At 44.8% G+C, this 15,158-nt stretch overlaps 1 protein-coding gene across 1 annotated transcript; it reads left to right on the top strand.

Annotated features, from left to right (window-relative positions):
* The first annotated feature begins 530 nt into the window (after positions 1-530).
* Positions 531-2,475, top strand: LOC145452634 (uncharacterized). Its single transcript, XM_080330818.1, has 6 exons — positions 531-689; positions 748-775; positions 835-1,069; positions 1,124-1,201; positions 1,454-1,661; positions 1,720-2,475. Exons 5-6 carry the CDS (start codon positions 1,454-1,456, stop codon positions 2,331-2,333), a joined length of 822 nt encoding a protein of 273 aa, XP_080186944.1. The 5' UTR covers positions 531-689; positions 748-775; positions 835-1,069; positions 1,124-1,201; the 3' UTR covers positions 2,334-2,475.
* Positions 2,476-15,158: the final 12,683 nt, after the last annotated feature.

The following is a 15,158-nucleotide window of genomic DNA, read 5'->3' as shown; positions in this document are numbered from 1 at the left end:
GGACACTGATTCCTGGTACGGCGCTATCTCCTCTGACAGCCTGCTAAAAGTTGTACAACCCGAAAAACAAGCAGAATTTTTTGAAAATTTTCACAAATATTTTCCAGCAATCGCCTGTGATGAGCACCGTAGCGAATTTTTGGCCAATCCTCTATCGTTCAATGATAAACGTGCCTGTTGTAAAGCTCGTAATCGATATGATCAACGGACCAGTGGTCTTTTCAAAATTGAGGCACAATCGAATATTTTCGTTGGTCTGTCCGCAAAGACTTATTATTGCAATGAGGATAAGTACTCGTGTAAAGGGCTCTCAAAGGTAAACAAACTGACTGCTGACATCTACCGGAAAGTGTTGTTTGAGAAAAAACCTCATGGGGATATTAATTCGGGTTTTGTACGGAAAAATGCCTCCATTTTTACCTATGAGCAATTTCGATCGGCCCTGTCTCACTTCTACTGTAAACGAATAGTCGAATCAGACGGTATTCATACGAGACCCTTGGAACTATGATTTTTTCCAAATGTGCACTTTCCGTATTCTGTGCTTTTTTTTTAAACCTGTTTTCGCATTATGCTCTCATGTTGATTCGAATTATTCTATGCATCTTGAACCTTTCACAATAGTGCTCGTTTTCTCGCGTTGTTTACAGACGATAGCATTAACTCCACAGGCCAATAGCTTACAGCAGGTGGGGAAAAGCGTATTGTGTTTCATGATTGTATAATACAATGAGTTTTTCTTTTCAGATTTTATCAGCGTATAGAAGGAATCATGGTGAGTTGAAACTGTTATGATTCATCATAAATTGAAATCATAATTGTCGCAATTCTCAGATGGATCAATACATTGATCATGCAGAATTCTTCCCGCTGCGGGAGTACATGTCTGGGTACGATCATTTACCTCCATGCGAGCAGAAAGACAAGTTTGAGATTGGGGTTCTGTTTGGCCTGATCATACGACACGAATACGGGGCAGACCGGGTGGAACTTTTGGCTGAGGTCTTGAAGATAGAGGCTTTGAACATGGACGTCAGAAGACTCAGAAACATCTTGGAGGAGATTGGGGGTGTGTAAATATGCTATTAGCTCTCTGTCGTTGCTAAGGCACGTTTATTCATAGACACAAGAATCTGCTGGCGTCCTCCTCGCCCGTCTCAGCTACAAGACCTGTCGAGTCACATGGAATTCCTAAAAACAGGTGGGGTTGTATATTGTGACACAAGTATGGAGTCTTACTATTATTTTATTTTATAGTGTTTCGGCGGCACGTCAAAGACATGTTAAAACGAAGACACTATTTTGTTGGCATACATTGTATATCTTTTGGTGCTCACTGTGAAATTTTATTCCACATTGAACGCTTTTTCTATCATCAACGCCTGTCGCTTGTGACTAGTTTTCGAAGGCGGCGTTTCAGTTTGTAATACGTGTGTTATTTTTGTTTTTCCAGATGACTCATAACTCAGCTAGCGATTTCATTAGTCATGTTTGTGGCCAGCTTTCACTCAATAGACTTCACCGCGACACCCAAGCCAACTGGCATCGTGTCTCTGTGCTGAAAGATATTCTGCTGGAAGACAATCTGACCGATCAGCAAACGATTCACTTCAAGAAAGAGTTGCAGGAGTGTCTACACACTGCCACCACCTTGAGACCAGGTAACCAAGCAGTAATAGTCATTACCCGACACATGTGTAACTATCCTTTGTGTTCTAGAATGGATGAGCTTTCGAGACGACCTGTTGCGGTGTGTGACGGAGCTGCAGTTTCTACCTGTGTTCACATATGAAGGCGATGATGTGACGAGCCGACTGCTGACTGATGCCCGTATCTTGAATCGTCGTCAAGTTGGCTTCACAGACCCAACCGATCGTGCCTCCTGCAGCGTACAGAGCCGTGATCAGCGCTTGACTCACGAAAGAAACGACAACACCCGATACCGCTTCATGAACCAGGGTTATCTCCGATCGGGTCATAGAGAAGATCGTCGCGCCCCTAAATCCGTTGACACATCACCCACCGTGGTTGACGCCCCGTTTGTCGTGGCGACACCACAGCGTGCCAGAGACATACATCATCAGTCGCCAGTGATACCAAGACCGAATCTGACTGCCCCGTTTGTCGTGGCGACACCGCAGCGTGCCAGAGACATACATCAGTCGCCAGTGCTACCAAGACCGAATCTGACTAAAATCGTAACAAAAAAGTCACCCGGGCGGGTATCACCTTACCCTCCCCCTCGTAGACCTCGAGTCTTGGCCATGACACCGCTGAGCCCTGATGATGCCACGTCTTCTCGCGTCGATTATGACACCTCGCTTCTGGTGTAAAAAGACGGGGTCGTGGACATTGTAAGATTCGCTGTGTGGACGGTTTGCGTGACGCTCTGAATCGCCATATTTTTTCGTGTACCTATCCTTGTTATATATATATAGAAGTGTGTTTGTGAATACATGTCTCGTCGCGTCAAAACAGCCTTGGTGATGGATTTCTCGACAGGGAGGGCGTGTCTTTTAGCAGGACCGTCGTTTTCGGGGAAGAGTACTTTTATATTTAAAGTCATAAAAAATATCGATCAGCTTTCAAAGGGGCGAATTAAAAGAATTATCTATTGCTATACGGCTTATCAAGACTCCTTTAACGAGCTACAAGGCGTTGAGTTTTACTCGGATCTCTCCATTTTGGATGAGTTGGCGACAAGCCGCCCGTGTCCTACTCTATTAATTATTGATGATAAAATGGAATTTTCGGACAGGGTGACCCCCTTTTTTACAGTCTACGCGAATCACGGCTCGGTGACCACAATATTCGCGGTCCAAAATCTATATTTCCAGTCCAAAAGATCGAGGGACCTCAGTCTCAGCACCCAGTATTTGATTATCATGCGTAATCCTAGAGATCGATCTCAGATTCGAGTTCTTGGCAAGCAAATGTACCCCGGTAACGCCAAGTTTCTAGTTGACGCGTATGCCGATGCGACAAAGAACGCTCACGGGTACATTTTTATAGATTTGACGCAAGCCACACCCGATTCTAGTCGTGTTAAAACAGGGGTGTTTCCTGGGGATGAACTCGTGTTGTACACGCCACTATAAATAGCGAAAGTACCGACACTTTTGACACTATATTCATAATGGCTCGGACCAAATCGCTGCCGAAACGTCACTGTTATATTAAGAAGCACGGCGAGACTTTGAAATTTCTGTCCAAGGCGTCGCCCGCGGTAAGGAAGGATATATTATTGGGTAGCTCTTCCGGTTTGGTGAAGGCATTTTGTGAAGTCTGTGTGAATGTTTTGAACGGCAATCTGCGACTGTCAAAACGCCATATACAAAATTTACACCCGCATAAAGACAAAATTCGAAAGCTGACAAGTAAAAAGTTGAGCTTGAAGACCAAGAGACGTGTATTACACGCCAACACACAACGAGGCGGTTTTATTAGCGGTATCTTATCAATCCTGCCATTGGCGGCATCGTTGCTGAAATCTGTTTTTGGCAAAAAATGAATTTCAAAAAAGTGATCATATCGCCTAACCCTCTGGCTCCCTCTAACGCGACTGATTTGAACTCCGAGTTGGACCGATCGATCAGCGCGATTTTGACTATGGACGTTTCGGCCGACAAGAAATTGTCCATGTATAACTCTGCCATCTCAAAGTATAAAAGTCAACGGGGTCAGATCGACAAGCCTCTTCAGATGAAGATGACCGACACCTCCAACGGGTTCACGAACGATCAGATAGCCACTCTCCGTGAATTACTGCACGAGGTGAAGCCGGGTCGGGTCACCTCGAAAGTAACACCGAAAGCCCCGTCGTCTCCAAGTACCCCCACCACAAGCAAGATAGCCAAAAGATCACCGCCACTGCAAGAGATCATCAAACGTAGCCGTCGAGCTAACAGGAAGCCGCCCCAGCTCTACGGATCGTGGACGGCCTACGACGATGACGAGTAAGGATAAATATTTTGATATCAAAGCCCCGGCGAGCTATCGCGGTAAATACTTGCACCCCGACAAGAAGGATTTGAAACAAGAGGATAGCTACACCCTGTTCTATCCGTATACCGGCAAATTTCAACGACAGAAGACGATCGTCGGCGGGCCATTTATTCAGATCCAGAGTGACCTCATGGACTTGTCTAATATTTCTAGTAGCAATGATGGCTATCGTTATGTGTTGGTGTCAATTTGTTGTTTTTCGAAATATATGTTTTTATACGCCACGAAACGAAAGCGTCCGATAGATATGATCGAGGGCTTCAACCAGGTATTCGCTCATAAGAGACCACACGTCGTTCAGACTGATGCCGGGAAAGAATTCACGGGGTCGGTTATACAGAGGTTTTTTAGAGACAACCACGTCAAGCACTTTTTTACCAACAGCGATACTAAGGCTAGCGTCGTAGAGCGTGTAATTCGTACGACCCGCAATGTATTGAATCGATACTTTGTCAAGAACCGCACACATCGCTACATCGACGTGCTGGGAGATATCGCAGAGAGCTATAACCAAACGTATCACACCGCGATTTTGATGCGACCGTCAGAGGTTACCAATAGCAACGCGTCTCTGGTGTTCGATAGACTATACAACGGAACCGGACCTCCGGTGTCACCCAAGCTACCCGTCGATCAACCAGTGAGAATTACCACCCGACGTGCCACGTTTGCAAAAGGGACAGCGGGGTCTTGGACTCGCGAGATATTTTACGTGCACACACGGAAATGGGGAAGCCCCGCTACGTACACCATCCGAGATTATAACGGGGACGTAATTAGTGGAACATTCTACGAAAGCGAATTACAAGCCATCGATAAAAAAGACGATGTCTATCGCGTCGAATCGATACAGAAAGTGATCGGGAGGGGGCGCAAGCGGAGATATCTAGTGCGCTGGGAGGGTTATCCAAAATCGATGGACTCTTACGTTGACGGTTTTGTATAAAACAGACACGACAACTCGACCGTGGTAATCATGGATTTATCGCAGCGGGGTACGTTACGGATACCTTTGGTGGTTCTACAGCTCGCGATACTGTTTTTTATCGTGGGTGTAACTGTGTACAACTTATTCACCGAAACCCAGACGGATATATCCTCGCTAACTAGGGTACTGTCTCTCCAAACCGCCGACGAAGATGACTCTTCTGGTTTTACCGAGTAATTCTTCAATGAGCGTTTTTAAGGCTAACACCGCGAACGATTTTGTAACCCAACTATTCTCCGAGTTAAAATATGATACAGAAAGATATGAGGCATCGCTTGCGGAGGTCATGTTCCCAGTGAGCTTCCAGCCCACGTTCACGGTAGACCACAAGCGTGCGGGTATCGAATTTTCTGACAGGGGCCATCGTCACGTGTATTACATACCGCCCGGCAAGTATCGCAGTGTCCCAGATATGTTGGAACAGTTTCGCTTGCGATACGAGAAAGAAATTACAATCAAGCGATATACCGGTGGCGTGTTCGGCTTGAACTTTGAGTATCTCAAGAGTCGGTTTCCACCGGCCGACGAGCCCTTGATACGGGTCAAAAAAATCAGTGGTGCGGGTCCGCGTCTCACCAGCATCGAGGACACGTTTCCGCGTTATTTTACAGTGGAACATCATGTTTTGAAGAAACAAAAACCAATAGAGTTCTTAATCAGACCGAAAACCATCGTGAAAGATGTAGACACCGTTTATATATACACCGATCTGATCAGACCTCGTGTATTCGGGAGCGAGCTAGTACCTCTCCTTCGAAGCGTTCCGGTGACCGCGCAAGAAGGAAAAATACAGCACTGTGTATATGATAAACCTTACTTTTTTCCCCTGGCCAAGAGTAATATTCGAAATATACGAGTATATCTTCGTGACAAGAACAATAACCCTGTCGCGTTTAAAACAGCTCCCGTTACAGTGACTTTACTGATCCGTCGAGGAGCCGTCAAAGCGTTATGAGCTATATCACGATATTCGGAAGCGGACCCGATTTCACGGTTGAATTACCGGTTGAAATCGAATCGGAGGGTAAACAGATCGCTCTCCGAGAGATTAGCTTCAATCATGACTTTCAAGAAAGAATTGTGATCACAGAACCCACCCGGGCCATGAGCTTCTGGAATACGATTGTCAAAGACGTCACCGAAGTCTATGAGTTACCCACCGGAGATTTCGATAATGTCGATCAACTAATGCAAAGAATTAGCGAGGAACTCGTGAACGGTTATCACTGGTACTTTACGCCCAGCCAGAATCGATTGGTATGCGAGGGATTCCCACCGAATTCTTCTCTGTTCACATCTACGCTCGGGCCTTACGCGAATTTCGGTAACTACCGTCTCATACACGAGCATCAGAGATACGATATTGACGACATCATCGCGGAGGAGGGAGAGGTCCCGATCTCATTACGCGAGGTTGAGCACATTGAATTCGATGCGTGGTATATCCCGTCGATAGTAAAATCTCAGTATTTATTTATATATTGCGATTGCGTGCGCCATCTCCCGGTAGGTGATTATATGTCCAGACTTTTACGAATCATCCCCGTTACGGTACCGGAGATGAAACGACAGCACGTATCATTCAGGAAACCGTTTTACCTACCCGCCGATGCCAACAGCTTCCGTAGCGTACGCATCAGCATAAGAGATTCTCTTGGAAAAGAACTTAAATGCGGTGACATTGAATTGACCCTTCACTTACGAGATGACGTTCCAAACACTGACCGGTGACGGGCCCGTATTTACCCTACCCCACGGAATGGATTGTAAAGGTCTTGAGATTGCTCTTATGGAGATAAACTTTGTTCGTGAGTCGGGCGAAAGCCTCTACGCCTTTATCTACTGTAATGACATCGAGTCGACGCCGGTGGGTGACGCTTTGGTCCCGTTGCTAAGAGTCGTTGCGCTACACGAGGGGGAGCGACAAAACCATATATTTCAAAATCGATACTACGCCAAAGTCAGACTCGACCGTTTCGAGTATTTCTACATCTATATAAGGGACGAGTATGGTGAATTATTGGACATCTCGGGTTTGGACCTCACGATACATCTCAGGGTGTCGTTATGAAAGTGCACTATTGCTGTGACCGAGAAGCCGTATTGCACCACTATCAGACCGGAGCTGGGAATTACGGGTTTTACCGGGGGTCCAGGCAAAGCGGTAGCGGACTCGCGTCGATTTTTCGAACCATAGGCCGGGCGGTCTTACCTCTAGTATCAAAAGGCTCCAAGATACTGGGGAAACAAATCCTCCGTACCGGGTCGAATATCGCAAAAGATTTGGTGGCCGGGCGCTCGTTCAAGCAATCCGCTATATCACGGAGTAAAGAAGGAGGTCTACAGCTTCTCGATACCGCGATCGGGGGTCGTAAACGAAAAGCCACGAAAAAGCTTAAAAAGGGTGCGCGGGGAGGTACTACGTCAAACAAGAAACGTAGACGGAGAGATATATTCGATGGCTAAATTGATGCACGAAAATTCGGCCGAGTGCCTCAACAGCGGATTAGATATTTTCACGGTACCCCCGACGCAAACGGCGGTCGCCGACACCAGCACGTTGATCGCCACACCGGATAAATTGGGCGATGTCATTGAGATTAACGTGAAAGGTAGCGATCACTACTTGGATTTGTCCAGCTCGTTTATGAAAATACAACTGCAAGTGACCAAAAAAGATTGCACCACGATCGGGGGAGACAACGTCGCTGTCGTGTCGGATATATTCGACGCCTTATTCAAGCAGATCGATCTGTATCTGGGCTCGAAGCTGATCACCACATCGGACAACAATCACGCCTACAAAAGCTTCATTTTCCATCTACTAAATAGCTCTCGCGCGGCCGGCGAAACCTATCTGAAATGTATCGGCTGGATCCCAGATACGATGAAACAGCAGGATACTTTCACGGCAGACAACGTCGGCTTCACGGCACGAAAAGCCCTGACCGCCGACAGTGCAACGCTCGAGGTCATCGGCAAGATACCGCTCGGTTTATTCGACCAGGACAGATATTTACTGGATAACGTGGATCTGTCGTTGCGATTAATCCGTAACGATGACGATTTCTGTCTCCTCGGGTCTGCCGACTCTAAAATCATACTGAAAAAAGTGGAATTGCACGTCAAGCAAATCCAAGTTTCAGACTCTGTCAGTTTGGCACACAAAACGATGCTTCGTACGCACACGGCGAAATACCCTATTATAAAGCTCGAAATGAGTAATCACTCTTTTGGAGCGGGTGATACCTCCATTGAGAAAACGCTGATTTCTGGGGTCATGCCTCGACGTATCGTGATTGGTCTGGTCCCGACAGCTGCCTATAACGGTAGTAAGACTCGAAACCCCTTTAATTTCTGTCACTATCACGTCGGAAATCTGGCTATCAACGTGAACGGGAAGCTTTTGTACGGGCGTAATTTCAGATTCGATTTTGATAAAAACACAAACCTCGAGGGGTTTTTCAGCGTCTACCAATCCACCGGGAAGTGGGATGCTCAGGAAGATCTTTTTATCGACTCTGAGAATTATAAGGCGGGATACACTCTGTTTGCGTTCGATTTGACTCCAGACCGTACGCATCAAGGCTGCTTTCAACTCGAGAAGACCGGGTCCGTGAAGCTTCACATGACCCTGACCGCGGGGTTGCCGGAAGGAGCGACTCTACTGTGTCCCAAAGAATACCAACAACTTTTGGAGATCTCAGAGAAGCGGGAAGTAGTGTCCGTATGAATACCGATCAAATTAATCATATTTTATTCAATCATCGCGACACGCGAGATTTATTTGCCGGGACTTTCGCTATCGATTTATTGCCAGCGAAGCTACTTAAGCCGTACGCAGTCGTTATCAATTACGACCCTAACGCGAAGGGCGGCTCGCATTGGATCTGTATCTTCGCCGATCAAGATGGCACGCACTTTCACGACTCTTTCGGGATTCCGCCTCTGAAGAAGGAGATCTATAGGTTATTGGGCGCGGACGATTATACCTTCACTAGTGTGCAATTACAGTCTTTACGTTCGTTTGTGTGCGGCGAACATTGTATCGCTTTCCTGATTAGAAAGGGTCAAGGTGTAGGTACCCTTGATTATTTAGATGCTTTTGGTTCTGATAAACGTGTGAATGATCGCCTCGTTTTTGATTTTGTAAACAAAGAAAAATCTACTTTGTGAACACTCGTGACTTGTATTTTCAGATTGTGTATGTTCAATAAACCTTGTACAGCATACGTTATAGTCTTTTTACGAGCGCTCGGGGAGTCGTTGGCATCATAAATATCATACTCGCTACTACCCAGGGAGCAAAAAGAGGTCAACTACGACAGTATGACGCAGACCAGAATCGTTACCTTGCATCGTTTCGTCTGGCCGAACGCGTTGACAATCCACCTAAAACACGAGCCGGGATCTCACATACGGATCCGGAGGAACAAATACTATACTGACGTCATGTTTGACGGACAAATATTTCCAAATCCCATCGTGTTTACACGCAATTGGATTAATCAACCCACCGCGGAACGACACGTCAAGACAGGAGAACTATACCGATTCGTCGGCGTGCACACCATTGAAATTAAATGTCAATCCATTGTTATTCGCGGGAAAATATAATATATATCAAATATACAAGTCTCGTGTCCAGAGGTGAGGTAGAATCAGGAGTGGAAAAGTACAAGTAGAAGTACTCCAGTCTGAGTACAAAGGTCAATCCAGATTCTTTGTTCGTTTTCTCTCAGTCAAGCCCCCTTTTTTAATTGCCGCACAGCCAGAAGGGAATTCCCCTTCGAGTATTGCTGCAAAACTGAGAATGAGCTAATTCTTACACTGTTTATTATAATGATAATCTTGGTTTGTTTAAGTAAATAGGGTGCATGCGGGCAAATCGCCCATTTACCTAACTACTCATCTTTAACCGAACTAATAGCGCGTCCAGCTTCCTCAATACACGTGTCACGATATTCCTTTGACAAGCCGAATGAGGGAATTTGCCGGTTCTCACGTGGGCGAGAAGCGTATTGATAATGTGGTTCAACAACTAAATTCATGCGAACCGGATCACGGGTAGGCGGTGCATTCCGGGGAATCTCACTACTCGCGCCCCAGGATGCCTCATCATTATCCTCGGCGTCCGTCTGAGAGACAGGCCCGTTAATTTCGGCAGTTATGACATCGACATTTTGATTTTCACGAAGTAGGCCTATGTTGACTTGAACATTATCATCGGATAGGCCGGATCCAGTAGCAGGTTCATCCCTGCGGTTTCTAAGATCGTAATTATGCGATTTATTTTGAGCTTCACTTGCGTCTGTTTCGCTGCTGGTTGCCATATTAATATATATCGTAATAAATGTACGAAAATGGTAATAGGCAAAAGCACGGAATAACACGGAAAATTAAACTGAAAGGTATGTGCGAACTGCTGACCGACAAACAATTCCAGAAATCGTATAGAAGGGTAAATACCGGATGTGTCTTGCAGTCCTGGCGTTCTCAGTGAGTTTCCGTATCGTCGCAGGTGAGTATTAATGGTCCGTTGATGGAGTAGCAAAGAGTCTTTTCGTTTGAACTAAGTCATTCACTCGTGGGCATCATGCGGTGAAAGGAGCTGTCTGTCCGATATTCTGCGATGGTATATACCGCAAGTCCGTATGTCATGGATAGCGGCTTACAATATCCTTATCTGGCATTAGCGGATACGAACGACGTCCTGCGTGTAGCTCTTTGACTGGTAGTTCAATAGACGACAATTGCCTTTTCCATATGTATTGGACGGATGGTTACTTCAAGCAGTAGGTTATACGGCGTACGTTGAGTCTCATATCAAAAGGGGCTAATATGCGATATGCGCTCGGTTATAACTGTGCGATAAGTCACGTGATGTGGTATTCCTCCATACAGATAGGAGAGAGGGAGCTAGAGCCTATCCACAGTAGTAAGTATAGAAACCCGATTTACACTCTGCTCAATATCAATGCAGCAATACTCAGACGCCGAACACATTGTACAGTCTGGCCTAGACCGCTAACGCGCTAAGGCGTAAGCTTATATTTCCTGGTAAGTCCTCGCGAAAATTGGTGGCAAAGCGAGGGAAGATATTGATTTTATGGGAGCATTATATCCTTGATTGCATCAGTTGATACATTTAGCGACATTTGGTACGCCAATATGTACTTCAGCATTGTGGCATTATGTGGCCCGAGTCGTTGCTAGGTATCGTGTAGGTACATTAATATAGGCTATCACTTCATTGAAAGATAGGGTTAGAATTAGCAATATGACGTCATGTGACGTCATGAGGTTCACGTTCGTGTTCACACAGAACCTTTCAAAAAAGTTCGCGTTCACACGAACCTGAACCTTTCAGAGGTTCACACCATCCCTAATGGTAACCCTACTCTATACTGGTATTATGCTCACACATCAGATCCGTAACTCACACATGGCTGGGGAGATAGTGTAGTGCAGGGGTGTCAAACATACGGCCCGCGAAGCTATTTTGAAAAATGGCCATATTATAGGGTTACCATACGTCCTCTTTTAAGAGAATTTGTCCTCTATTTTGACTTTTTTGAAAGTGTCCTCGGAGGACGCCCTTTTGTCCTCTTTTTTGGGATTTTGTCCTCTTTTTTTTTCAATTTAGGTCAGATTTAGAGCAAATTGCGAGTGATATGCCGTAAATTAGCACAGAAGTGACGCTCCGGCGGGTATTTCGGAGTGAAAAACGGTGATTTTAGCTCTGAGCGAAAAGTTGACCTTTTTTTTTTAGTCAACCGATCACAAAGTGGGAAAATTTTACCGGTTTTTGAGAATTCTTCTCCGGTTTTGCAAGTCTTAAATTTCTGAAAAAGTGTCCTCTTTTTAGATTTCCAAAATATGGTAAGCCTACCATATTATCCAGCACATTTCTTACAAATGTTGAGATTTTTTGTATGAAATATTATAATCAAATAATCTCCTGGGATAGCAAATGTCAAGTATGTTCAATTGTTCATAGGTCACATTATGACCATCCGACAGTGGTGTTCCATAGACAATTCCTAGTCGCTTCGACATCTTCCTTTCTTTACATTGTATCGCATTTTTGTGGTGTATTGAACTGATAAAATTGCTAATAAACCAATGATGATGATGATGATTGTGATTCCACTCTATAGTCACAATCAGCCGTAATTTACGTCCAATTCCGAGAAGGCAAAATATCAGTGGCGGCTCGTCCTATAGGGCAACTGGGGCATTGCCCCACCTAAAATTCTGTTCAATAACAATTTAACCATTTATAGACGCACAGCGCTCAATATATATCGAGATCACAGCGAAACCCGCGTTCTTCTTGTGCTTTCGCTTGCAAATGCCCATACATAGCGAAGTCTCCGCGAAAATCGAATTCTCTTCTGTGTTTTCGCTTTGTGAATGCCTAGCCGGGGCTTGCCCCGGTAGCGCTCATAACAAGCTTTCACTATCTATTCTCTCAAAGCTGCGCACAATTAAGAAACGTTGCTTTACTCTCTCCTATTCGTAAAATGGCCGAGCAACCGGGGCAAATATGCTTGCTAGCCCCTAAGGTGTGATGTAACAATCGTATCTATATCTGAACTAGGATACCGTGATATGCGTTGAGTCGACCGTTGCTGGTACAGGTCGATTTTGATGGTGTTTCACACCATGATAATTCTTGAAACTTGGTATGTCATGTCGTGATGGTGGTATTTAACACTGTCCTAAGTTTCAGGGTTTCTACTCAAAGTTTAGGGTAGTAATTCCGTTTCCAAAGTCGAGTGTGTGCTGATCGGTCATGTATCGCAAACATATTTCACGCAAAGCCGGTATTGGTCTCCATTGATTTTAACGATGCTCCTTAGCTAGATCCGTCATGAACTTTTACATGGTATGTCTTGATTTTAGTATCGAACGCTGTGCCAAGTCTCAAGGTTGACACTCAATGATTAGGGCAGCAATTTCGTTATTAAGTTCGAGTATGGTAGAGATGTGCGCTGATCTGACACTTAGCCTACCTAACGCATTGCGGATTTCACGCAAAAGCCGGTGTATCAGTGTTCCATACTGAGATAGGTGATGAGATGATGATATCATGAAACAGTTTACTAACATCCTCGGTTTGCATTCAAATATTTAGTTTTATTTTATATTCTCCAATGTCAATTTCACCGTGGAATGGTGGCCTTCGGGTTCGGGCCATTTGCTCACAATTACAACCCCTGTCAAGCGCGATAGCTGTTTCGTTTTCGATGGCGGCTAACAGCTGATCGCTTGATCAGCCGATTCCTCAGTAAATATTACGCAAAATTCGGCGTTGATCTGTTCGTATTAATTTTGACAGTGTACCATACCGAAAACGGTCATGAGGCTATACTTCTCGATGATTTCATGTAACAGTGTACCAAGTTTTCGGCTTTCATCCACGTATTTATTCGGTAATATATTTTCCGAAGGCGATTTTGCAGCAGACATATAGACACTATAGACCGTAAGCCGTATGTGTCGTGTGACAGTCTCCAGCCTCAAGGCCAGAATCTCCCAAGCTGTACCGGTACCGAATTTCCGAGGCTGCTATCCGTAGTTCTTCAGAATGATGTTTTGGATTCAATATGGCATTTCCTTGTCCAATCTATGAGATAACAATTGCGTATGTGTCCGAACTCGTTGACCTTTCCAGTTAGGCATACGCAATCTCTCGATTTATAGTCATTTCCATTTCTGCAGATAAGTAGTCAGGTCAAGTGCGAACATGAATCGTGTTGAATCTTTGCTCCGTACGCCGTTTAGCCAGCTGCCTTTAGAGCAAAAATTACAGGTGAAGCGACTAGGTCCGTATCAGCCTAGAAATTGCCCATTGATCCAATCGTACGCCGGAGGAAAACGCACTCGTGCCTTTTCTTCAGCGCATTTCGATAAAAATGAATGGCTTACTTATGGCGAGGATAAAAACGCCTTGTTTTGCCTGTCTTTTATTCGACAGTGCCGGTACCGGAAGCAGTGGCTCTTGTTGGAACAAAATTGGTTATCGCGATCTGAAGCATTTGTCAGAGCGTCTGAAAACGCACCAAAAATCCCAAGTGCACATGGCTAGTGCAGTTAAATATAAATTGTTTGGCAGAGTAAATGTAATGTCGCAGCTCAATGAAAGTTATCGCGTATCAGTCTGCAAGCACAATGAGCTTGTAGATAAGAATAGGCATGTTCTCTCTCGGGTGATTGATGCCATTAAATTTATTGGAGTTCATGAATTGCCCCTTCGAGGCCACAATGAGAAGGAATGCTCTCTCAATAGGGGGGTATTTTTGGATCTAATTAAATACACGGCTTCCATTGATAGCATTTTGCGCGAACATCTCGACACCGCGACAGTAGCTAAGGGTACCTCAAGGACTATTCAAAATGATGTGCTTGATTCGATATATCACATCTATCTACAGCAGGGGTGGGCAAACTACGGCCCGCGGGCTATGGACCACGCAGTTTTAAAGGTTTCAACTGCTAAACATCACAGAAATCGTAAACGAGATGGACATAATTCGGATAACGAGTGTGATTTCAGATTGGCAACTCCATTTTAGTGATGTGCTTAGAAAAAACGATTGGCGCGTGTCTTATGTAGATTCGCTCTCTGTATGGTATTCATATTTTATCTGCAAATAGTAGAAAGAGAAACGTGTTTGAAGCTAACATGGTTATGATGCTGTCAGAATTGCGTGTCCTGGAACTGAACCGAAAGTGGAATTAGTAAATCTATGAACAGATCGCTGCTCGCGGTTTTAAATTTCAATCCTTTTCTAAGAATCGGGACAACCGACTTTTGTCTCTGTAGTTTTGACAAATTGATCATTGAGGTCGACCAGCCTATGAAATCTCGACACTGTTTCTGACGCGTGTCCAACATCATCAAAGAAATGGTTGGTTTGTTTTAAATAAGCATATATATTATCTCCATGTCCTCACTATAATCACATACTAATATTGCTTTTTGGTTTTTGATCCCAATTCTATATGGTGCGGCCCGCGAATGGATTCGGATGTTGAATGCGGCCCGCGAGCTCAAAAGTTTGCCCACCCCTGATCTACAGCATTTGTTTACCGAGATTGTTGACGCTGAATTTCTATCTATTCAGTCTGACGAAACAACTGACATTACGTGTTTGTC

Source organism: Botryllus schlosseri, chromosome 12, assembly GCF_051294905.1.
Source record: "Botryllus schlosseri isolate E-star chromosome 12, Bs_hap1, whole genome shotgun sequence".
Classification (NCBI taxonomy): Eukaryota; Metazoa; Chordata; class Ascidiacea; order Stolidobranchia; family Styelidae; genus Botryllus; species Botryllus schlosseri.
The sequence above is the reverse complement of the archived record's forward strand: the minus strand, read 5'-3'. Positions and strand labels throughout refer to the sequence as shown.